The sequence below is a fragment of the Furipterus horrens genome, unplaced genomic scaffold, assembly GCF_987537825.1.
Source record: "Furipterus horrens unplaced genomic scaffold, mFurHor1.1.pri manual_scaffold_1, whole genome shotgun sequence".
NCBI lineage: Eukaryota > Metazoa > Chordata > Mammalia > Chiroptera > Furipteridae > Furipterus > Furipterus horrens.
In genome coordinates, this window is record NW_028327171.1 from 10,621,724 (window position 1) to 10,645,224 (window position 23,501).

Sequence of the window (23,501 nt, forward strand, 5' to 3'; positions counted from 1 at the left end):
TGACAAAGCAATGGATTGGAAACAGAGAAACCAACAGCATCTCATTCATAGGAAGTGGTTAGTGTGGGGATTGCTGAACACACAGATCAATTCCACAAGAAGATGTCTGGATTGGAAACTACCAAAAACCATTGAAGGAAATTCGTTTGGGGTTACAGTGCTTTTTCAGGCATCTGAACACTCAACTGCACTTCTGTTCTACTGGACACGAGAAGCACAGCCCCCACGCACGGGAAATGGACCCTTTAGCCGACAAGTGTCCCAGGACACTCAAAGCTGCTCCAGAGACCAGAGACTTTTTCTTTCAGAGTGACTCACCCCTGCACTGGAGGAGACCCCGGCCTCCACTCCTATCCTGAGCCAGCCCCAGCCTCCTCCTCCTCCTCTTCTCCACTCCTCCTCCTCTGCCCCTCCTTCCCTTCTCCCCTCCCTCCCTCCCTCCCAGGCAGTAACTCCGGCAGAACAGAGACGACTTCTCTCTCTCTCTCTTTCTCTCTCTCTGGTCGTTGTCAGCCCACCCTGATCCCTGCCCTTACCGGATGGTGACTTGCAGGCTGGTGACATGAGGCTGGTCCCCGTTCTGCTTTCCCTGATGCTGCAGGCCTGCTGGGCCACAGCGCAGGACCTCCCGGCAGCCGAGAGGGCCATTGCCTTCCAAGGTGAGTGGACTTGCTGAATCTCAACTGTGCTTTTTCCTGCCTGGTGAGACCAGACACATGCAGCCCCGAGTGTGACTCTGGCCTCTTCTCTTGATGTGAGAGCTGTAGATGGGGGGCCTTGTGTGGGTGCTTAAAATTCCCCAGCTAGGCAAGGCCCCTGGGCTCTGGTCGCCAAAGGGGTGAGTCAGGAGGGCCGGGTGAGGACAATGAACTTCATTTGGGTCTCAGCCTCCAGCTCTCCATGAGCAACTGTCCTGACCACCGAGTGCTGTTTTTTCTCTACCTCACTTAATTCCATTTGATTCTTTGCCTTGCAGTCAGTCAATAGACATGGGTACCTGCCCCCACACACCTTTTTCTGAAGTTCATGCACCGGGTAGTAAATTTAACTTGGAAACTTAGTGAGAAAAAAGTTGTCCAGGGCGGGGCCCCCTGCCTTCTCGGAGGCCTGGCAAGATTCTCAGGACTGAATGGGGGGTTCTTACGGTCACCCCACCTCATCACTGGGTGTCAGTTTTCCTTGATGAGGACCACTCAGTGCAGTGGGGCTGGCTACCCTGGGAGGTGGCTGGTGGGGTCAGAGTTGCTGGAAGGGAAAGTTAGGTAAAGGTGGCCTCAGTGTGTCCTCAAGGGTTCAGGGCATGAGCTGCAGGTCCCCTCCTATCCCTGGCCTAGACTGTCCTGTGGACCTCTTCTTTGTGCTGGACACCTCCGAGAGTGTGGCCTTGAGGCTGAAGCCCTATGGGGCCCTGGTGGACAAGGTCAAGGCCTTCACCAAGCGCTTCATCGACAACCTGAATGACAGGTAAGAGGGCACGCTTTGGCCTCTCTCCTGCATTTCTATGTGCCTCTCAGAAAAAAGGTGAATGGGCCAGGGCACCAGCCTGCATAGTGCCGTGCTTGTCACAGTCCAGCAGGCAGAGCCTGGCCTAACCTTCCCATCTGAGGAGGGAAGTGTCAGCCTGGTCACTCGAGTACCTTCCCAATGTCCACAGTGGTCCAGATGCACCTAAGAAGGGTTTGAGATGGAGCAGGCTAAGGAAAGGGGACTGGTCAGCGGGGAGGCCTGAGAGGACAGTGCTGTGATGTGGGGCTCCTGTCACCCCCAATGCATATGAAGAACTGCCTCCCAACCCAAATTCAGCAGGTGTAAGGAGTTGGCCTAAGGCCCTGACTAGAGCCTGGAGGGGGCGCACCTCACCAGCCACGTGGACACTAACTGCTGCCCACATGGGGGATCAGAGCCTGTGTCCGGACCCAATGTCCCAGTGTGCCCAGTGGAGCAGACAGAGGCGCCTGGAAGGGCCACCAACTTGGTTTTGAGTTTGGGCATGGCACACTTCATTCATTCACTTACTCGTTCATCTGTGTGATGAATCCACAGCACTGGGAGAGTGGGGTGGGGGTGTGGCCAAGGGCATGGCACGCCCACAGTGGAAGGGCAGAGCAGTGGGGAGGAGGGGCGCCTGTCAGAACCTAACTCTTCCCCCACCCCTAGTTCCACCCTGCCCCTGCTGACCTGCTAACCAGGACTCTGAACTTCCCCCCACCCAATGGGGCTGCAGGGACAGAGGGTGTGGCTGCCCAATAAAGGGTGTTATGGTACCTAAAACCCAGCACTTACCCCAAATGTTCAGGCCCATGGGGCTGAAGGATGCTGGGGGCTACATGAATGATGCCTCAGGCAGGGATGCTAGGGCAGCCATGTGGGCCAGCAGTCCCTTCCATATGCCTTTGGCCCCTTAATCAGCCTCCTGTGCCTCAATTTCCCCACCTGTGAACTGGAATAGGCTCCTCCTGTGATGATTACTGTTAACGTGGCCACAGGAGCCTCAGTCACTCCATCTGCTGAATGGGCTGTGGGGCAGGCCACCCCCAGCCTTGGACAGAGCAAAACTGAGAGCCGCAGGGTCCAGGTGCACGCGACACAGAGAGGCGCCCAGTCATATCTGGGGACCCCTCACCAGTGTCCTGCTTAGAATTGGCCTCACCCAGTCCCCTTACCCCATGCTCCCCATTGGAGCGGTCTGCCCCCTGTCGCCCTGCCCACCACAGTCCAGGCGCACAGAGCTCCTCGGCTGAAGTCCCTGGAGACCAGGAGACTGGTCGTTCGCAGGGTGGAGCCGGTGCCTCCTGACCATGCTGGCCTTCCCACACATGGCTACCAGGCCAGGGACCAGCATCTTAGGGCCGCACGCGAGGCCCAGCCGGCTCTTACCTGTGGGGTGGGACGGGGCCGGCCGTCTTCCACCTGTGAAAGGCTGCTTCTTGCCCTGAACGAGCAGCACCTGGGGAGCGGGCGCTCAGCTCTGCCGGGCGGACTCGGGTTTGGGCCTGGGAGGCACACGGTTCACCCGCCGGCCCCTTAGGTACTACCGCTGCGACCGCAACCTGGTGTGGAACGCGGGCGCGCTGCACTACAGCGACGAGGTGGAGATCATCCGCGGGCTCACGCGCATGCCCAGCGGCCGGGACGCGCTGAAGGCCAGCGTGGACGCGGTCAAGTACTTTGGCAAGGGCACCTACACGGACTGCGCCATCAAGAAGGGGCTGGAGCAGCTCCTTGTTGGGTGAGCACCCCCCACCCACTGGCCTGTGCTCACGGAGCGGCTCCATCTGTGGGCCAGTGCTTGGCCCCAGCACCCCCGCATGGCTCCTGCCTCTGGGAAGATGCGCAGGTCCTGTGTCCCTGGAGGGCTTCCATCTTCCTGACCTGTGCATGGTAACCCCACTGAAACGCGCCAGTCCCAGGGGTTGCTCATTGGCAAACCAAGCTCTGGTGCCCAAGATCCCCCAGGACCAGCCCTAGTGGCCTAGGGGATCATGCTAGAGATCAATCCCCAGCCTGCCTGGCCACTAAGGGTCATTCTGAGTCCCTCCATCCCTCCCTGGAGCCATCCACTGTCTCCTCAACCAGTGGAAGCAGAAGGGACCTGAAATGCCACCATCACTGCCACCTTTTGGCCAAGCAGAGGTGATGCCTGCAGTCAGAGACAGAGAGACATACAGAAGATAGGGACAGAGAGGGCGACATAGAGGGAAGGGATCCCTGTGAGAGCACTGATGTCCCCAATGCTGGCTCTGCACATTGCTTGGAATCTTGGCAGCAGGGAGCAGCCAGCAGCCACCATGTCCAGAGAGAGGGCTGGCTCCTGGCTGTGGCCCAGCGCTGCTGCAGCCCCCAGGGCCCCGCTCACAGGTGGGCGTATCTTCAGCCGTCCCCTCCCACTGCCTGTGGTTGAGGTTCCACGTCAGGACGCCTCAGGGTGGGTGAGCACCTGCTCCTCTCCCCTGGCTGTATGTGCATTTTCCAAAATAGTCTTTTAAGGAAATGTGACCCCACAAAACTACTTTCTGCTTACTGTCTGTTTTTATGATCCCACTTCATAGCAGGATCAGCACAGAGACACATTGTTCAGTGTAACAGGAAAAGCCACTTTGCAGAGCAGCGTTGGGGTCTCAGTCTCCCTCCAGGGTATCTGCCCCCCATTACCTCCCGTTGCCATGTCTCGGCTCTCCAAAGGGGACTGTGTGCTGTCAGGGTTAGAGGTGGCCTGAGGGACCCGGAGCTAGCCTGGGTCTCACGGCTGCCCCACCCCCACCCCCATGCAGGGGCTCCCACCTGAAGGAGAACAAGTACCTGATTGTGGTGACTGACGGGCACCCCCTGGAGGGCTACAAGGAGCCATGCGGGGGCCTGGAGGATGCTGTGAACGAGGCCAAGCACCTGGGCATCAAAGTCTTCTCTGTTGCCATCACACCCGACCACCTGGTAGGAGCCCTGTCCTGGGCCTGTGGCCGGGGAGGGGGCACAGGGTGCAGCTGGTGGACGCAGAGACACAGGCACCAAGCTGCAGGAGGACAGGGCATGGGAGCAGCGGCGATGGGGAGGGGTCCGCACTCCCAGCCATCATCATCACCCTTGTTCCTGCCATCACCCTTGTTCTTGTCGCACCGCCCCCCCCGCCCCCACCCCAGGAGCCACGTCTGAGCATCATTGCCACAGACCACACGTACCGGCGCAACTTCACTGCAGCCGACTGGGGGCAGAACCGCGATGCAGAGGAGATCATCAGCCAGACCATTGACACCATCACCGACATGATTGTGAGAGGCCCCTGCAATGTCACCCTCCCACGTCTGGGTGCTGGCAAGTCCTGCGGCCGCAAATATAAATTAATTTCACTTTTTCGTTTTATTTTCAGAAAAATAATGTGGAACAAGTGGTAAGAACCCCACCCCTACCCCTACCTTCCTCCACTGCCCAAGGCGTCACCACTGGTCCCTCCCTCCCACCTGGGCACCCAAGCCAAGCTCTCTGAGCATCCATAGGCATCGGGGTGTGGCAGCTGTGCCTTGGCTTTCTAACGTGTCACTCTGTCCCTTCTCTGGCAGTGCTGCTCCTTCGAGTGCCAGGTGAGTGTGCACCCCCCCCCCCCCGCCCAGCCCTGGGGCCCCCTGGGATGGTCTGTCTTGGGCTGACTGTTCTCTTTGCCTTACAGCCAGCCAGAGGACCTCCTGGACCGCGGGGTGACCCTGGGTACGAGGTGAGTGGCCGCACCCTACCCTCGTTTACACCCAGCAGGGAGAGAGGTGTTGAGTAAGCATGGGAGAAATGTCCCTGCAGCCTGGCAGCCTAGGCAGCTGTCCTGAGCACCCTCCTTGCAACTGCCACTGGGCTGGGTGTGGGGATAGTGAAGGCATCTCTCACTGAGCAGGTGCCCCGAGTCATGGGGAGAGAATCCAGGCACAGTGACCCTGAGTCCAATGGCTGGCTTGGGAGATGGGGGTCTGAGAGCTCCTTTGCCCCTGTCCTGGGATGGAGAACTGGCCCTTTCTGAAAGTGTCCCTTGAGTGCTTGGCTCCTGGAGATGGGCCTTGATGGGAGATGGGCATGCACTTGGGGCCCAGGCCAAGGTGAGGAGATTTTGAAAACCAAGATTTGTTGCTAGTGCTTACAAATTGGGACATCGCTCAGGAAAGTCCAAATTTCTGGCTTCTAAAAAAATGTCAGCTTCAGTGGCATGAAGCCATGTGGCCACTGACCATGGGAGCTGAGGCAACATCTCCTGGTGGGGGGGTGGTCTTTGTGTCCGTGCGGCCCACCTGGGAGCCCAGCTCAGCAGCAGGAACAGGGCACAGGGTAGCAGAGAAGGAAGATTCAGAGGCCTCTCTCGAACTGGCGGGGCAGCTCCATGGCCTGGTGGGGTGTGAGGGAGGGGACATGTGGAACTGACCTTGAAGATCCTGAGTTGGACCACAGGTGATGGAGAAGGTGGCTGAAGAGAACGCAAGCACGTAGGGGTCCCTTGCACCAGGTTTGCAGAAATACTTGGGAAACTGTCTCCTAACCTTGATCTGCTTTGTGTTGCAGGGAGAACGAGGGAAGCCAGGTCTCCCAGGAGATAAAGGAGAACCCGGAGACCCTGTGAGTGTCAAATGCCTGACCCTGGGGGTGGGAGCACTGAGAAGCCTAAGGCTGAGGGACCAGGCTGCAGAAACTTCCAGAAGGATGGCTGGTGTCTGAGTGCCATGGTCACGGTCCTCAGAGAACACGGCCCCCATGGGCAACTAGGGCCGGAGCGTGCACTGCACAGACCTTCCGTCCAGCGCATCCCCTCAGGTCGCCATACAGCCTGTGCTCAGTGGGGCAGGCGTGGGGTTGGCCAGCAAAGTCCCACAACCTCTGCCTCCGCCACAGCCAGTCTCCCCACAACCCACCCCTGGCTCCTCCCCGGAGCTCCACTGAGGAGCCCCCCCAGCAGCACAGGCGGGGCCATCCGGGCAGAGCTGGCCCCTCAGATGCCAGCCAGCAGGGCGGCAGGAGCCAGTGGGGCCAGTGGCCAGCGAGCCCAGTCTCTCTGGCTAACCAGGCCTGAGTGGAGTGGGACACAAGGCGGGCTGGGTGGGGACTGCCCCTGTTCCCAGGTGTGTCTAACGCACATCCTCCATTGTGTTTCAGGGAAGGCCCGGGGACCTGGGACCTGTCGGCTACCAGGGGATGAAGGTACATCTTCCCTCCTCCTCCTCAGCGGCCCTTCCTGGGGCTGAAGCAAAGTGCATCAGAGCTGGCCCAGTGCACAGGGCACTGGGACACCAGTAACAGTCCCCCTTTCCTCCCCTCTTTGCCATCTAGGGAGAAAAAGGAAGCCGAGGAGAGAAGGTGAGTGAGGCACAACTTTGGGGTGTGACCCCCTGAGTGCAGAGCAGCCCCCGCACCTGGGCGAGGACAACATTGCCCGTCCCCGCTGTGGCTGGGCCCCAGCAAGCTGGTGGGGGGGTTGACTGGCACCCCCTCCCCAAGGGGCCCGGGAGACTAAACCCTCCTGGCTGTCCTCCTCCGCCTCCCTGGGAGGACACGGCCAATTTCTGGGAAACTTTCCCCATGACGGGGGGACCACCCTCCTCACCCTCCCTTCCTGTCTCTGCAGGGCTCCAGGGGACCCAAGGGCTACAAGGTGAGTGTGGTGATGGGGACATGTGTTCTGCCCCATGGGTGGGTGCTGTCTGACCTTCCTCTGATCCTCTGGCCTTTGTACCTCACAGGGAGAGAAGGGCAAGCGTGGCATTGATGGTGTGGACGGCATGAAGGTAACCCCTGGCCGGGGGGAAGGGCTGGCGGCCAATGCACACGGTTCAGGGAAGGGACGGTGGGCAAAGCCGGGTACTTCTTCAGACATCAGCAGATGGGGCCTCATGTGGCACTCCGGGCAGTTCAGAGGTAGTGGAAAAGGCAGGAGACGTTTCTTGCCAAGTCTGAGGTCCCAGTGGACCCTAAGCCACCTGGCCAAGATCAGAGCATCTTCTGGAGTGGGGCTTTCCTGGGAGGGGGATGAATGAGCCAGAGCCAGAAGACTTGATTGCCAAATCCTTCTTCCTCCTTCCAGGGGGAGATGGGGTACCCAGGCCTGCCAGGCTGCAAGGGCTCACCCGGATTCGATGTAAGTCGCTTTCTCTCACCAGTCCTATAAGGCTGTAGATTCTCAGGCGTGAGCACTGGCTCAAACCCTCCCATTGACACTCTTAAGAAGTCACTGGAAGGCTGTGCTGCACACAAGTGTGCGGCCTGAGGGCTGCTTGGTTAAGACTGTGGACTGACTTCTCCCATCATCTCACCAGGGCATTCAAGGACCCCCGGGGCCCAAGGGCGATGTGGGTGCATTTGGACCGAAGGGAGGAAAGGTTAGTGCTGTGAGGCCCCAGGGAGCTGGAGCCAGGGCTTTATTGGCTACTGAGTGTCAGTAGGTTTTGTCGTCCAGGCCCGCGGCCCCGAGAAGGCTCGTGGGTCACTGCTCTACTCTGTGGGCAGGCGGGGATCTGGGGCTGGGAATGGTGGGAAACAAAGGTTATGGGTTAAACACAACAAGGGGTGGGCCAGCACGTTTGCCCAAGGGGAACGCTCCCTCTGCCCCATGTCACTGACCCTCAGACCCTCCAGCCTCCATCACACCTGGCTTCTGCAACAGGGGGCAGTGACTGCTGTCACTCTGGTTCCCTGGTCGTCCCCACCCCTGCCCAGGGCAGGACAGAGAAGGACAGGCCGGGCTGATCTTTCTCCTCTTTCTAGGGGGAGCCTGGAGCCATCGGGGAAGCTGGGAGGCCAGGGAACACAGGACCCCCCGGAGATGAGGTGAGCATGAACACAGCACCCACCCTACCCCCTCCTTCCACCACAGCCTGGGTGGGGGGGTACCCAGGCCCTGGGAGAGGCTGCCAGGCACCGGCCAGGCCAGAGGTGGATGAGTACATCCTTGTTCTCCCCAGGGAAATCCCGGAGAGCCTGGTCCCCCGGGAGAGAAGGGTGAGGCCGGCGATGAGGTAAGCACCCACGTTTGACCTCCTGCTCCCTGTTCCCAAGACTCAGGCTGAGTTCCCATCCCAAACTAATGCTTCTGTTCATCCCAGGGCAACCCAGGACCAGATGGCCCCACCGGGGACAAGGTGAGTCGGCGGGTGGCGCCCTGGACCCTGGGCCTCACTGCTTAGTGCGGGGCATGGCCGCTTCAGCAGCCAGGAGCCTGCGGGGGCAGTGTCGGTTCTGCACGCAGCGCTTGAGTCCTTCCCGCATAGTGGGGTCTGGGGCTGCGAACTCACCCCCTTCCACCTCTTCCCATACAGGGTGGCCCTGGGGAAAGAGGACCACGGGGCACCCCAGGCGTGCGGGGCCTGAGAGGAGATCCGGTGAGTCACCAGGGACCCCACCTCCCTGGGGGGGAGGGGCAGGGGGTGCAGACGGAGGTCAGGCAGAGTTCCGGTTTCAAAATCACAGGACACATGCCAGCAAGTCCCATCGGCCCCTACACTTCTGTTTCCCCAAACAGAGACAGTCCCCCAGTGCAGGAAAGGCAGCAGCTGTGGCCTTGCCCTATCCCAGGCCTCCAAGCTGGGCTCTGCCCCAGGGTCTGAAGGGAGGCAGGAGCCAGGCCTGCACCAAGGCGAGCAGAGCGAAGTGCAGGGTCTCTCCCCCATCACCACGGACCAGTGCCTACGGGAAACGATCACCTAAAATCACACCGAGACACAGTAGGTTTGCTCTCTGACGTTTTGTCGCGGGTACGTGCATTTCCTGCAGGACCGCGACTGTGGCTTTGTAATGCCCTTCACGGCGGCGCAGGCTCCGTTTCCAGCTCCGTGTGTTCTCGTCAGGCTACATGTCTGTCACTTATTTAGTTGCACAGCCTTCCATGTGACACGGTTTCCTTAGCCTGGCCCCTCATCGTACACCTGGATTTTTCTAAATACCTGCAGCCCTCCCCCCACCAAAACAACTCCACCAACATTTCTGCAGACAGAGCTTGCATTCTTGTTTGGATTGTTATAACTTCAGGAGCAGGATCACTGGGAAGCCGCCGCTTCACAGACCTTGTGGCGGAGAGCTGGTGGTGGCCCAGTGGCTGCTGCTCCTTGACTATGATAGCGCAGTGGCCAAGCTGGGCTTTCTCTGGCCCTGTGGTTCAGTGGCAGGGTTTTGCTGGTCCCAGGCAGACTCTGTGCCTGGTTTTGAAGGGAGAGGGGACTGGCCCCACCCACAGCTCCTGAGTTAGGGGGAAAGGGTGCTACTGAGCTTCCAACCTCAGATGTGGGCTGGGCCCTCTGCCCACTGCAGATCTTGGCGATGCTACCACTCATCCCCTGAATAGGACACTGTGAGGCTGTGACGGGCAGGTGTGTAGTCAGGTGTCCCATGGGGAGAGTGAGTTTCCCCGAGGCCCAATGCAGGGGTTGGGAGGAGCATCAAAGCAGGGGTAACCTGGCTTTGACTCCCTTCCAAACCCACCCAGCTGAGATCAGGAAATGGGACCGAAGGCCAGGTCACACCTCCAGGAAGCACCCCTAGCAGACAGAGAGGATGGGGCGCCCGAGATGGGGCCCCAGTTCCCAGGACCCCTTTAGGGAGCCTCCTGGAGAAGAGGCAGTGTGGGGAGGGGCCGTGGGCCCCAGGAGGAGCTGCTGGCCTCCTCGCTGGGCCTCCTGAAACCACAGCCGCGCAGCAGCTGAGCGCGCAGTTACATTGTGGCCAAAACGGAGGGAAGGAAAAAGGAAGGATGAGGCCTGGGAGCACCGCGGGCGGCTCTGGGCCCCCAGGCCTTGCCCTCCCTGGTCTCCGCCTCACCTGCTTATTCCTTTCCAGGGCGACGCTGGACCCCCAGGCGACCAGGGGCGGGAAGGCCCTGTCGGTGCCGTCGGAGACCCGGTAGGAAACCTGGCTGTCTGAGGGGGTGTCCGTGTGCGAGCCGGGCCTGCCCATTTCAGTCCTGGAACAGAGATGCTCCCAGCAGCTCAGGGATCTTGCAGGAGGAGGGACCTTGGGTACCGTGGGGTTTGCTCAGCTTTTGGAGACCCGGTGTGAGGTTCTGGCTGGAGGTCAATTTGGATGTGCATTGCATAGAAGGTTCCAGAATTTCTAGGTGTGCTGCCTTCCAGAGGCCATGCTGGGGGACGGTGGGAGAGTGGGACCCTAAGGAAACAGGGAGTCTGACCCTGCCAGCAAGTTGGGTTGGGCGGGGGGTGGGGTGGGGGGGGCATGGTGCAGACCCGCCCTTGCCTTCTCAGTGGCCCACTGAATGCACCTATCTAGTCTCCTGTCAACACATACATAGATTGTCCCCAGGACACGACTTTACAGAAAGATACTGTAATAAAAACCAACATCCCTCTTTCGCTCTGGCAGCTCCTTTGTCTCTCCATCTGTGTCTCTGACCATCTATCCACCCATTATCTATTATCTATCCATCTATCCTGCCAGTTACCCATCCATCCCCATATTTATCATCTATCGTCTCTCCCTATGCCTTATCTCTCATCTATCCATCCACGCACCCATTCCATCCATTCATCCATTTTCCATCCATCTTGAAATACGTCCAAGGCTAGATCCAGAATGTAAATTCTTAGGAGCAGAATTTCTAGGTCAAATGATGTGTGCGTGTGAGTGTGTGTGTGTGTGTGATCACTGTCAAATAATTCTACTTATCTATGTATTCAGCCCCGACTACCACTCCCCTCCGAGAGTGTATAATAGAGACTATACCCACACTTTTGCCAACATGACTTCGAATGTGCGTGTTAGCTCCTCAGGTGAAAAGGTGTCCTCTCTTTATGGGAAAAGTTGAACATGGCCTTGGGTGTCACTGTGCCTGGCTGCTCATGAGCTGGTTCATTGCCCACTGGAGCCGGGTCCCTCATGGATGTGATGCACCTGCAGACGTTCTTCAGATCCGTGGTATTTTGTTGTTTAGGATGCCCTATTAATTTACAGGGTTCCAAAGATGTTCACCCCTTTTACTGTGTGTTTTTCTTATGTCTGATTCATTTAGAACATACAGGAATGGGCAAAAGTAGGTTTACACTTGTGAGTACACAAAACAGTTTTCTCATTATTATTCATTAATTATTGTATTATATGTGTTACAATTGTATACCTACCTTTGCCCACGCCTGTATATTATATGGTTAGAAGGGGGGTTGGGACCCAACTCGACTTTTTCTGTGAAGAGCAAGCCCATTGTTACGACACGATGTCTCACGTGAACCGTGTTTCCCAGGGAGCAAATTGCACCTTCGTCCTATTTGTCATCCCTCAGCTGTGTGTGTCCCTCTGCACCTGCTGTAACGTGCCCCTCATCTTCCTGTTCCCGCACCAGTTCCAATATTGTAACTTCACAGTAGGTTTTACCCTCAGGCCAGACTGGTCCCGCTGCCTGCGACATTTCCAACCCCTGCCTGACCGGAGCCGAGGACGGTGTCCCTGCTCCAAAATGGGGGCCCAAGCCCCCAGGACTGGCAGCTTTGGTCCCCGCAGCCTGGGCACCACGCATCATAAAACACTGAAAGCCTGACCTGCCACTGGGGTTTGCTCTCCAAAATCCCAGTAGCACCTGCATGTCACATGTCTCCAGGTGTCAGAGGAACTGACAGTCACTGTCATAAAGGGGAACAACAGAGTGTGAGGGAGAGGGAAGCCCAGGCTCTGGGGACCCTGGAGATACTGTGGTGGTTGCTTCCTCTGGGAGGAGGCCCTGTGTCCCTCCAGTCTATGACCCAGCTGGGGACAGTCCACTGCCAACTCATGCTTCCAGCCTTGGTGACGCTTGTCTACCCGGGGGGCTCGGGTGGGGGGTTAGGCAGCTTTGGACCCAGGTCCGTCTACACTGGATGCTCAGCTTCATGGCCTCGGCGCTGTTTCTGCCTCTCGGGCTCCCACTTCCTCCCGACCCCATCAAAGCCTCCCCCAACTTCAGACCCAAAAGGCAGCCAGAGCCCATACCAGGGGGGTGCCTTCAGAACTTTCTGCAAAATGTGTTTTTCTGAACCCCCCCAAAATAACGGTTGAGAAATGCAGACAATGGAGGAGAGGATGTTGCCCCCACCCCTCCTCCTCCCCATCCTGCCCTGGGCGCCGCCCCTCCCCCCTTTGTTGGGGCCGGTGCTGCCCACCAGGAGCAGTGGGGCGTGGGGCTGGGTCCCAGGAGGCACCTGCCCAGCAAACTGTCTGCCAAAGCAGGGAGCAGAAATTCTGCCCAGGGTTGTTTTTCGCTGTCTGGCGGGTCGCTGTGTTCCCATTTCTCAGGGTGTGCTGGTAGGGATCTGGAGGTGCGTCAGGCAAGGCCTTCCACCAGCCTGGCCTGGGGCACTGAGGGCTTCTGCTTCTATCCTTCCTCCTGCCACCCCCTCTCCATGTCCCATCATGGGCTCTCAGGGCCCAGGCTGTGAACCCCGAGTGGGCGGCTGCCAGTGTGCCAAGTGTGTGATGCTGACGCTGCCAAGGTGTGTGAAAGCACCAGGGCCAGCAGCTGGACACTGGCGTGGCTGTGGCCAGGGCAGCAACATGGCAGCAGCCACCTGGATGGAACGGGCTGGATAATGGGGACCTGTACACAGTTGGGAGAGGACCTCGTCCCAGAAGGACATGGTCTGGGAATCCCGACCAGGAGACAGGGTCTCTGAGTGCAGGGTCACGGCTGGTGGGGCACCAGGGCCAGCAGGTCCGTCCACAATGCACGCTTGTCCTTGTTCCCCCAGTCTGGATGGGGGTGTCTACGAAGTGCTCGGGGAACATCTGAGACCCTGGGCTCAGAAGGGCAGGTGATGCGCCTCCCAGGAAGGCGTAGGTGGAACAGGCTAGCAAGTCACGTCAGGAGGGCTGGAGTGGAGCAGAGAAGGGGTCTAGTGGGGCCTGTCCATCTCTTTGCAGGGTAGTCCTGGCCCCGCTGGATCTAAAGGATACCGAGGAGACGAGGGGCCCCCGGGGTCCGAGGTGAGTAGCCCCTCCTTGCCCTTGGCTGCAGGAGAGGCCAGCCCTGACCCCAGACACCTCCTCTCCACCCAGCGCTTCCCTGGGAGAGCCCCCTGTGCTGTTGGCATGTATTAATGTTTCATTCCATCCTAGTACATGTGACTTCTAGGACATTTGGGAAATGCAGGAAAAAAAAGAGAATCGAAATCTAAAACAGTATCACCCAGAGATGAATAATAAGAACGTTTTGGTTTATCTCTTTCCAATTTCTTTTTCTTTCTTTGCGTGTTATGCCTTAAATTTTGACTTTACAAGGTTTGTGTTTTTCATCGTGAGCATTCTCCAGAAATCCTAATTGTTTTTCAAAACACTGTTGACATGCGCTTTGAGCCACGCCTTTGTTTGGGTCTTTGATTCTCCGAACACCCTCGCTGGGCTCACAGGCTGTTCTGGACTCCGGGTATCCCTGTCCATTTCTGCTCACGTCCTGATGCCCCGGGGGGATCACGTGCAAGAGGTCGGACGCGGAGCCCCATGGGCTCCTGTTCTGCTCCATCTGCACCAGCCCTAGGACCATGGGGTTGGAACCCTTCTTCCAGCCATTGCCCAGCTGCAATTTCATTTAATTCCGCCTCCCATTTTCCTCTGAGAGACCTTGTGCCTCGGAGCCTGCCTCGCTCATCCCTCGGGTGTCCACTTCCTCTTCCCAAACCTGCTCCTGTCCTCCTTAGGGTCCCAGAGGCGCCCCAGGGCCCGAAGGACCCCCCGGAGACCCCGGACTGATGGGCGAAAGGGTGAGTGACGGGCCTAAGGGCACGGGTCCTGGAGAGGCTGACACGTGGTTCCCTGAGATACTGGGAAGCCCTGGGTTTGAGCTCTGAGTGCCTGGGGTTTAAGTGAGGGTCCCAGTCACAGTAACTGGACAGGGAGCATCCTCTGCAGGTGACTGTCCCCTCAGTGTCTGTGGACACTGCAGTCACTGTTGTCACCGAACACGTGGATGCTTTGCCTGCCCGCCTGCTCCAAGGTCCGGGGAGAGGTGGGCATGGGACCTTCAGGGCATTTCGTGCTGGTAGACGCCTTCCAGGCTGATGAGGGACCCAAAAGTGCTGCTCCTGTGCCCATGCTGTCTGGTGATATGCCAGGCCTGGATGGTTCCCACAGTGACAAGATGTGGTCTGCTCCCCCAGGGTGAAGATGGCCCCCCTGGAAACGGCACTGAAGGCTTCCCCGGCTTCCCTGTGAGTGTCCCCCACCCCACCTACCACCCTCTGGGCACACTTGGGCCGGCGGGTTGTACCCAGCAATCGGTAGCTGGGATAGCCCATGGGGGCCCCATGTCAGAGCCCGGTGTGACTGTCCTGCCTTCCCCTGCAGGGCTATCCAGGCAGCAGGGGCCCTCCCGGGAGAAACGTGAGTACACGCCCACCACCGGGCTACTGGTGCGTGCACACACATGACACATGGGCAAACACTCTCACATGTGCAAATGTGCACTCTCGTGTGCAAACACACACATGCAAACACACACACCCTTAGCCTGGCTCTTTACCAAGGCTGCCCCCAACATGTATCTTCATCTATGGATGCACTTGGTGACTGACACTACGCTCAGGGTACCTGGGAGCAGGGTCGTATCCTGACCCCACTAACTATGTGCTCCCCTGTCACCTGCAGGGCACTAAAGGCTACCCCGGCCTCAAGGGGGACGAGGGAGAAGCTGGAGAGCCCGGACAGGACGTGAGTGCTCCCACCTCCCCACTCCCCGCCCCCCATGCTGTGAGATCCCGACGAGGGGGGAGACTGGGAGGGACAGGTGGCGGTGGCAGTCACACATGCTGTTTCCTTCCAGAACACCGTCGTTTCACCCCCCGGTGTCAAAGGTGCGAAGGGGTACCGGGGCCCCGAAGGCTCTCAGGTGAGTAGAGGCGTGGTTGGCCCAGGGCGGCAGGTGGGGGCAGATGCGTCTGGGACTCTGAGGCTGCAGTGGGTGGAGAGGGGGCTGGGGAGAGGAGGTTAGGAATTTGGGGAGCAGATCTCTGTGGAGGTTGGGGCTTTGACAAGTGGAATCAGGGAGAACAGACAGTTTCAAGGGGCACATTGGGGTGGTGAACAGGGAGAGAGAAGGGGGGCCAGTCACAAGGTGGCAATCACAGAAGCACAGCAAAGCCCAGGGCAGGGGCCCAGGTGAGGTCCGGGCACCGAGGCCGTTGCACTGAGCAGAGTACTCCGCCTGGGCAGTGAGCGTGGGTGGGTTGCACACAGGGATCCGGCCAGCACACCCACTGGCCACTGGGAAAGGGACTACGTTGGACAGTTGTCACGAAGTAGGCAGCAGTTACTGGGTCTTCTCCAGCCCTTAACATGCAGAAGCCTCTGCTGTCCCTGGCATTCAGGGCAATCCTAATGGGAGGTGGGGTCACGAGGACCAAAGGGGACTTGCTGAGAGCTTTCGTCAGCCCCAGTCAGGAACCTGGTGAGTGGGGCCCCAGGGTAGAGCCTTCAGCCCTTCTCCCATCTTTCCTCTGACAGGGACTCCCAGGACACACAGGACCACCGGGACCGGATGTAAGTGGAATGTCTGTGAATGTCCTTGGGGGCCAACCACCCTGGCCAAGGATCCCATGGGGGTGGGAACTAATGATGGCCATAGGGGGACATATGACAGCCATGGAAAGACATGAAAGCCACAGGGGACACTTGAGGCCATGGGGGACACATGATGGCCACATGTCAGTGACCACATCAGCTGTCCATGCCTTGGAAGCAGGGGCTTATGGTCAGAGCAGGACACTCCCTAGGGAGTGAGAACCCCCTGCACACCCCCAGCCTGATGGTGGTCCCAAGGGAGGGTGACCCAGAGGGCAGCCTCACCACCAGCACCCAGGGCAGCCCTTGGTGGGTGACGGGCAGTCAGCCCATCATGCAAGTGTCTTCTCCTTCCCAGGAATGCGAGATTTTGGACATCATCATGAAAATGTGCTGTGAGTGTCTCCACCCTTGAATAACTATCTTAATTGAAAAGAGCATATCCTGCAGTCAGTGCCTGAGTGAGGGGGAGACAAGTGAGGAGGGACAGGTATATGTCCCACCAGCGAGAACATCCCTGGGGGCTGGACCACTCTCAACCCCACTGCTGGCCTCCCTTCTGCTCCCACTGAGAGGTGGCCGGGGACCCTGGCCAGGGAGGCCCAGGGAGACAGGAGCTAGCGGAAGCGTTTCCACAGGACTCCGAGGCTCGATGTCACCTAATCTTATCTTTCTCCTCTTTCCCAGCTTGCTGTGGTGAGTGACACTTTCGAATTGTGTGGTTTTAGCTTTGGGGTAGGCCGAGCATGTGGGTGGCAGGGCGGTGCCCCTCCTCTCGTACATGCTGTGGCGCAGCAGCTGCCCCTGCCCACCACAGAGTGCAAGTGCGGCCCCATCGACATCCTCTTCGTGCTGGACAGCTCTGAGAGCATCGGGCTGCAGAACTTCGAGATCGCCAAGGACTTCATCATCAAGGTCATCGACCGGCTGAGCCGGGACGAGCTGGTCCAGGTGTGCCCCTCCCTGGCCTCCATGCCCTGCGGAAGGTGGTTCAGGCGGGGGTCTTTCTTGACACCAGGCTGGAGAGGGGTCAGGTCCTGAGGGTCCTGGGAAGGCAGGGGGCATTGTGTTTCTCAAAAGCCAAAACCCCAACCCACCAGCATGTGAGAGTGGCTGCCAGGTCTGGCCTGGGACAAATAGAGGGTGGAGGGGGTAGCGGGGGGCTCCCCTGACTGTGGTGCCTGTCCCCGTGCAGTTTGAGCCCGGGCAGTCACATGCAGGCGTGGTGCAGTACAGCCACAACCAGATGCAGGAGCACGTGGACATGAGGGACCCTAACATCAGGAACGCCCAGGCACTCAAAGAGTGAGTGTGTGACGCGCCCGGCCAGCTGAATGTGCAGCTCCAAGAGCCCACCCAGCCCCCACAGCAGGCCCAGGCCCAACCCCTGACCCCAAGGCTGACCCCGTTCCTGCCCTGGGCCCCGGCCCCGGCCCTAGCGCTGAGAGTGCCGTGGCCCTGCAGAGCCATCAAGAAGCTGCAGTGGATGGCAGGCGGCACATTCACGGGCGAGGCCCTGCAGTACACCCGGGACCGGCTTCTGCCACCCACCCAGAACAACCGGATCGCCCTGGTCATCACGGATGGCCGCTCAGACACCCAGAGGGACACCACCCCGCTGAACGTGCTCTGCGGCCCTGACATTCAGGTGGGGCCACATCCAAGCCGCACGCGGCCACCTTGACACCCTGCAGTGGGGGGCACTCTCCACTAGGACTGGCTGATGCTGTCCCTCTCCACAGGTGGTATCCGTGGGCATTAAGGACGTGTTTGGCTTCGTCGCGGGCTCTGACCAGCTCAATGTCATTTCCTGCCAAGGCCTAACATCCCGGGGCCAGCCGGGCATCTCGCTGGTCAAAGAGAACTATGCAGAGCTGCTGGAGGATGCTTTCCTGAAGAACATGACCACCCAGATCTGCATAGGTGGGCGTGGGGTGGGGCCACCAGGCGCAGGGCTGCTCCCTCTCCAGCTGTATACTAGAAGCAGCATCGCAGTGCAGGCAGCTGGCTGGCAGTCAGAGAGAGCTGCTGGGGTCAGACTTGGGCCCTCTGCCCACACGATGGGCAGGGCGTAGTGACAGCATGTCACAGGCGGTCTGACATGCAGACTATCCTTTCTCCACTCTGAGCCTTGGTTTCCCCATTCTCAGAATGGGTCAAGACTCGGCCTCACCCCTTACTGGCTTGGTGTGAAGATCACAAAGTAATGCCCAGGGACCATTCTTTTCTCTGAAAGATCCACCCTTGTATAAGGGGCACCCCTTCCTGGTAGGGTGGAGTGGGGGGCAGGTTACAGATAGAGCAGCGGTCGGTCCCTCTGATCGCTGGGTTCATACCACATGGGGCTTTTCTCTTACAGACAAGAAATGTCCAGATTATACCTGCCCAAGTGAGTACCTGGGGCATGGACAGGGCTCTGGTGGGGGCACCCGTTGGGGAGGGCCCGGAGAAATGACAGTCCGAAGGGGTCTGGCTCTCCCAGGCTCGGGTTCCTCTGGCCAGCCTGCCTGGCTCTGTTGGCAGGCCCTGCCATGTGCTCACAAGTGCCCCCTGCCTCCGCAGTCACCTTCTCCTCCCCGGCCGACATCACCATCCTGCTGGACGGCTCAGCCAGCGTGGGCAGCCACAACTTCGAGACCACCAAGCGCTTCGCCAAGCAGCTGGCCGAGCGCTTCCTGACGGCCGGCCGGGCCGACGCGTCCCAGGACGTGCGCGTGGCGGTGGTGCAGTACAGCGGCACGGGGCAGCAGCAGCCGGCGCGCGCGGCCCTGCAGTTCCTGCAGAACTACACCGTGCTGGCCAGCACCGTGGACGGCATGGACTTCTTCAATGACGCCACTGACGTCAACGACGCCCTCAGGTACGTGACCCGCTTCTACCGCGAGGCGTCCTCGGGCGCCGCCAAGAAGAGGCTGCTGCTCTTCTCAGACGGCAACTCACAGGGGGCCACGGCGGCAGCCATCGAGAAGGCCGTGCAGGAAGCCCAGCGGGCAGCCATCGAGGTCTTCGTGGTGGTGGTCGGCCACCAGGTGAACGAGCCCCACATCCGAGTCCTGGTCACCGGCAAGGCGGCCGAGTACGACGTGGCCTATGGCGAGCGCCACCTGTTCCGCGTGCCCAGCTACCCGGCCCTGTTGCGAGGCGTCTTGTATCAGACAGTGTCCAGGAAGGTGGCACAGGGCTAGCCGGCCTCCTCCAACCTGAAACAAAAGTAAAAATGTGACAATCTTCCTGACCGACCCAATTAACTAGATTTTTTTTAAAAGAAAAAGCTTGAAAAGCCACCATGCGAGTGGGCTCCGTGCCCCGGTCCTGGGACCCTGGCCCCTCCCCCTGCACCCCTGAACCCTCATCACACCGCCCGGAGGTAACATCCCGAACGTCCTACAGGCTCCAGCCCCCAGGGCACCAGAACCCCCGAAAACCTCTTTCTCTGGGGTGTCAGTTGCACACTCCCCCGTCCCCCTCACTAACCCTTCAGAACCCCTGACTTAAGCATCTCATTTATTCATCAAGTCAGAGTCCACTACTTAATTCATGTGAGTTGAACGGACTACGTTTTGCTTTTGGAAAGCCGATGTTGAGAAGATTTCTTAAACACTTCTTACGAGGGCCCCGCCACTCACCACCCGGACCTTGGTTCTGGCAGCCTCGGCCCAAGAGCTCAGGGCAGCACACCAGCACTGACCAGCATCTCCCAAGAACCACAGAAAACAGTGTCTCCTTGACCCCGTGTCCTCAAAGACCAAGAACAAAGGTGCTATCCTGTCAACCCCCCACCCGTTTACTCAACGAGGCCTGGGCACCTGGGCCATCTGGTTGTACAAAGTGGTGTGCTTTCTTAAAAACAGGCCAAAGCTCTCTTTCCTCAAGGGAGTGATTGGTTCTGCATTTTGTTGAAGACCCTCTTTATTTGTTAGTTTTAGTTTTACTCCTTCCTGTGTTTTTCTCAATCATGTCCCTGTCAGCAGATTTTCCAAATAAAAGTTTTCACTCTTCTCTCCGTGGTTGTCTTTCCAAGGAGTTAAAATTCCCCGCCATGTTTGCACTTGGTGCCAACAGGAGGACGTGGAGAAGGCGAGGGCCTCTGGGGGGATGCCCACCTCTGAGTCAGTGCCAGCCAGGAGAGGTGCCTGCCTGGACCAGACATGTCCATCAACACCCCTCTTCTGGGCCCAGGGCAAGATGTCGGTGACATGAAGACTGTCTATAGATGGGGAACAGCTGGGAGGGGCCCAGACACCCTGGAATTATAAGCAGATTTGGCCTCAGGGCTGGGAGAACTGGCCATCAACAAGATAAAACCCCAAAAGGGCCACACGCTGGCACCAAAAACAGCCTGGGAGTTCTGGAGGGCAGTGGGGACCCAGGAGGCCCCATGGGAAGATGCCCGGGAGATTGGGCCCTGGATTCCAGCAAGACAGCAGTGAGACATGTCTGCCCCATCATGGAGAGTGGGCCTCCACCTGGGGAAGGGTGGAGACGCAGGGGAAAGCTGAGCCCACTCACATCCACGGGAGGATGTCACAGCCGTTAGAATCCCAGGGCTCACCTCCCCTGGCTGTCAGGGGACCAGCAGAAGAAAGAGGTAGATCCCGGCTGCGCTCAGCCAGCAAGAGCGCAAGACAGGACACCCTAGCAGTGCGGCCCAGTGCCCTCATCAGAGTAGATGTCAAACACCTCCTGGACATGTCCACGGCGGGGAGGCCAGAGGGCTAGCCTGAAAAAGACAGCTTAGGGGAGGGTGGCCTTGGCCCCGGGAGGGTGAGGATGCCACCTGCCTCTCCCCAGCCCACAGTGCATGAGCTCCCTACAGGTGGGTCTGGGCTTTCACCCTGCCTGCCTGGGGGTGGCCACTCAGGGACCTCTTCCTGAAGGAGAGTGAGAACCAGAACAACGCGTTTCCCCTTTAAGAAGGAAGTGCTCCTTTGATCCATGTGACTCATCTTGAGCTGCAATCATCTCTCTAACTGGAACCATCTGGCTGAGCACGCAAATCCGAAATCAGCGACACTTTCCTCCATGCTGTCCTCAGCCCCTCGCCTCCCACACCCGCCAGGAAGAGACAAGGGTCCCCTTCATTCTACAGAAGTCAATTTAAAAAAAAAAAAAAAAGTATATATATATATATATATATATATATATATATATATATGTCATGGCCCCGGCCAGATGGCTCAGTTGGTTGGAGCGTCGTCCTTCACACCAAAAGTTTGCGGGTTCAATTCCCGGTCAGGACGCATATGGGAGGCAACCAATCCATGTTTCTCTTTCTTTCTCTCTTTCTTCTTCTCTCTCTCTAAAATCAATAAACATATCCTTGAGTGAAGATTGTTTTAAGAATTAAAAATATGTTAGGAAGGAAACCTCAGACCCATCATGCCCGAGTCCTTTCCAAATTTATAAAAGCATTATTTTAGCCCTGGCTGGTGTGGCTCAGTGGATTGAGCACCGACCTGTGAACCAAAGGGTCACTGGATTGATTCCCGGTCAGGGCACATGCCTGGGTTGTGGGCCAGGTCCTCAGTTGGGGGTGCATGACAGGCAACTGATTACGCATTGATGTTTCTTTCCATCTCTTTCTCCCTCCCTTCCCCTCTCTCTAAAAATAAATAAATAAAATCTTTTTATTTAGAGCATTATTTTAAATCATGGCACCCCTTTGTCCCAACCCAGACTCTCAGGGGACAGTGCTGAGGCTTCTCCCCCAGGCCCTGCCACCTCACTCAGGACCCTTGGGGCTGCAGTTCCCTCCTTCTTCCCAGACGGGAGTTCTTCAAAGGAAAGGGGGACTCGTGTGGTCCAAGAAAGTGCTCAGGAAGGACCCCCAACCCCTACCTGCTCCCCCATCAGGTCAGCCCCATCTGCTGATCCCGGAAGCTCCCAGGATCCATCTGCCAGCTTTGGGGACATGCAGGGTATATTCAGCCCACCCCCATAATTTATCCATGCGTGGAGGAGGAGAGTCAGAGCCCGCAGAACTGTTTGGTTAATGCCATCTTCTCCATTAGCTTGGCCCATAACTGCAGGTTATGACCATTGGCCTGGGGCAGCTCTTGTCTTCATCTGTGAAAATGGCCTCGGTGCCCACGGCCTCGCTGTTAGTTCTGCCTGGACAGCTGAACGGTGGCACCATTCCTTTTGTTTGCACTTTTTGAATTTTTCTCTGGGGTCCTTTTACTTTTTATCCTGAGACACATAGTACTAGGTGCCTGCTTTTTAGACATGCTGTAGTGGCATTTTTTTTTCACCCTTCCTTGCTTTTTTAATGGAAAAATCAAACACATTCCTGTTTATTACTACGGCCAATATTTGGTCTCTAGGGTACATTTTTATGCTAAGGCTATGCAGGAAGGAACTTTTTTCCATCTATGATTTTGAAAGCACATGAGAGGCATACGTCACAGGGCGATTCATTGGCCAAGACCTGTGGGACCAGACCTTCTGGGTGGTGTTCCCAGCCCAGAGTTCCCCTCTGCTTGTGTGGCAGCCACTTTCTAAAGACACGGTGGTGGCAACACCAAGGGTGTTTGTTGTTGGCTCTCGAAAGTGATGTCTTCCCCAAGGCTGGATTTTAAACTCAGGGTTCCTGTGTCTTTTAGCTGCCGAGATGAGGACACTTAGAGTGCCCTAGAGATTGAGATCCAGTCCTCCAGTTAAGACTGGACACCTCACTGGGGAAATGCAAGGTGAATACTATGAGCCTGCCGGAACGGCTGGAATCATACCAACACCGCCAATGGTGGGGAGGCTGGGAGCCTCACAAGCTGCCGGTGGCTTTGTGAGACGGTTCCGCCACTTCAACAGTTTCTAAAATCACGCATGCCTCTACCATGCAACTTCGCCACCTCCTCCTGCGCAGTGGACGAGAGCAAGGAAAAAATAAACTCTTATGTCCGAAGACTTACAGGAGAAAGCTCATCGCAACCTTACTTATGAGACAAAAACTAGAAATAACCTGACTGCATGTCAGCAGGAGATTGGACAAGCAAATGGTGGTTCGCCCGTGCCGTGAACTTGACCCACAACAACAGGGTGAGTTTCCCACGCACTGCGCTGCGTGAAAGAGGCCGGCAGAGTACGTGACGTAGCATCTGGTGCAGGAAGAGTGAGGACAGTGGTGCTGAGAATCAGGAAGTAGTTGCCTCCGCAAGGGGGATTGGCTGGGAGGGCTCAGGGACTTTCTGGATAACGGACATGTTGTCTACCTTGGTGGTCTGTGGGTTGCCTGGCGGGCATTTGTCAAAATTCTTAGGATGTACCTATAATATCTGCACATTTCCTTGTACAAACACTAAAACAGAGAAAAGAAAAGAAAAGGCAAAACTGCTCTCATCTACACCAGCTCTGCAGGCTCTTGAACTCTCTTTCTTGCTCCTGTGTCCACTCATCCCAGAACATGTCCAGCCTCCCAGGGCAGGAAATCCCTGTGCGCACCCGCCCCCTCGGCTTCTGTTAATGCAGCCATATGACCCTTTTCACGGGTAGAACATGCTATCTATCTTGACCCTGCCCCC

At 57.8% G+C, this 23,501-nt stretch overlaps 1 protein-coding gene across 1 annotated transcript; it reads left to right on the forward strand.

Annotated features, from left to right (window-relative positions):
* The first annotated feature begins 446 nt into the window (after window positions 1–446).
* Window positions 447–19,983, forward strand: COL6A1 (collagen type VI alpha 1 chain). Its single transcript, XM_090272400.1, has 35 exons — window positions 447–659; window positions 1,335–1,464; window positions 3,029–3,229; window positions 4,272–4,431; window positions 4,638–4,766; window positions 4,865–4,885; window positions 5,055–5,075; window positions 5,162–5,206; window positions 6,034–6,087; window positions 6,622–6,666; window positions 6,796–6,822; window positions 7,091–7,117; window positions 7,206–7,250; window positions 7,547–7,600; window positions 7,779–7,841; window positions 8,227–8,289; window positions 8,424–8,477; window positions 8,565–8,600; window positions 8,778–8,840; window positions 10,291–10,353; window positions 13,354–13,416; window positions 14,127–14,189; window positions 14,586–14,636; window positions 14,773–14,808; window positions 15,073–15,135; window positions 15,248–15,313; window positions 15,928–15,963; window positions 16,343–16,379; window positions 16,672–16,680; window positions 16,802–16,935; window positions 17,180–17,289; window positions 17,449–17,632; window positions 17,727–17,907; window positions 18,344–18,373; window positions 18,547–19,983. The coding sequence occupies exons 1-35, from the start codon at window positions 563–565 to the stop codon at window positions 19,167–19,169; spliced, it is 3,084 nt and encodes a 1,027-aa protein (XP_090128526.1). The 5' UTR covers window positions 447–562; the 3' UTR covers window positions 19,170–19,983.
* Window positions 19,984–23,501: the final 3,518 nt, after the last annotated feature.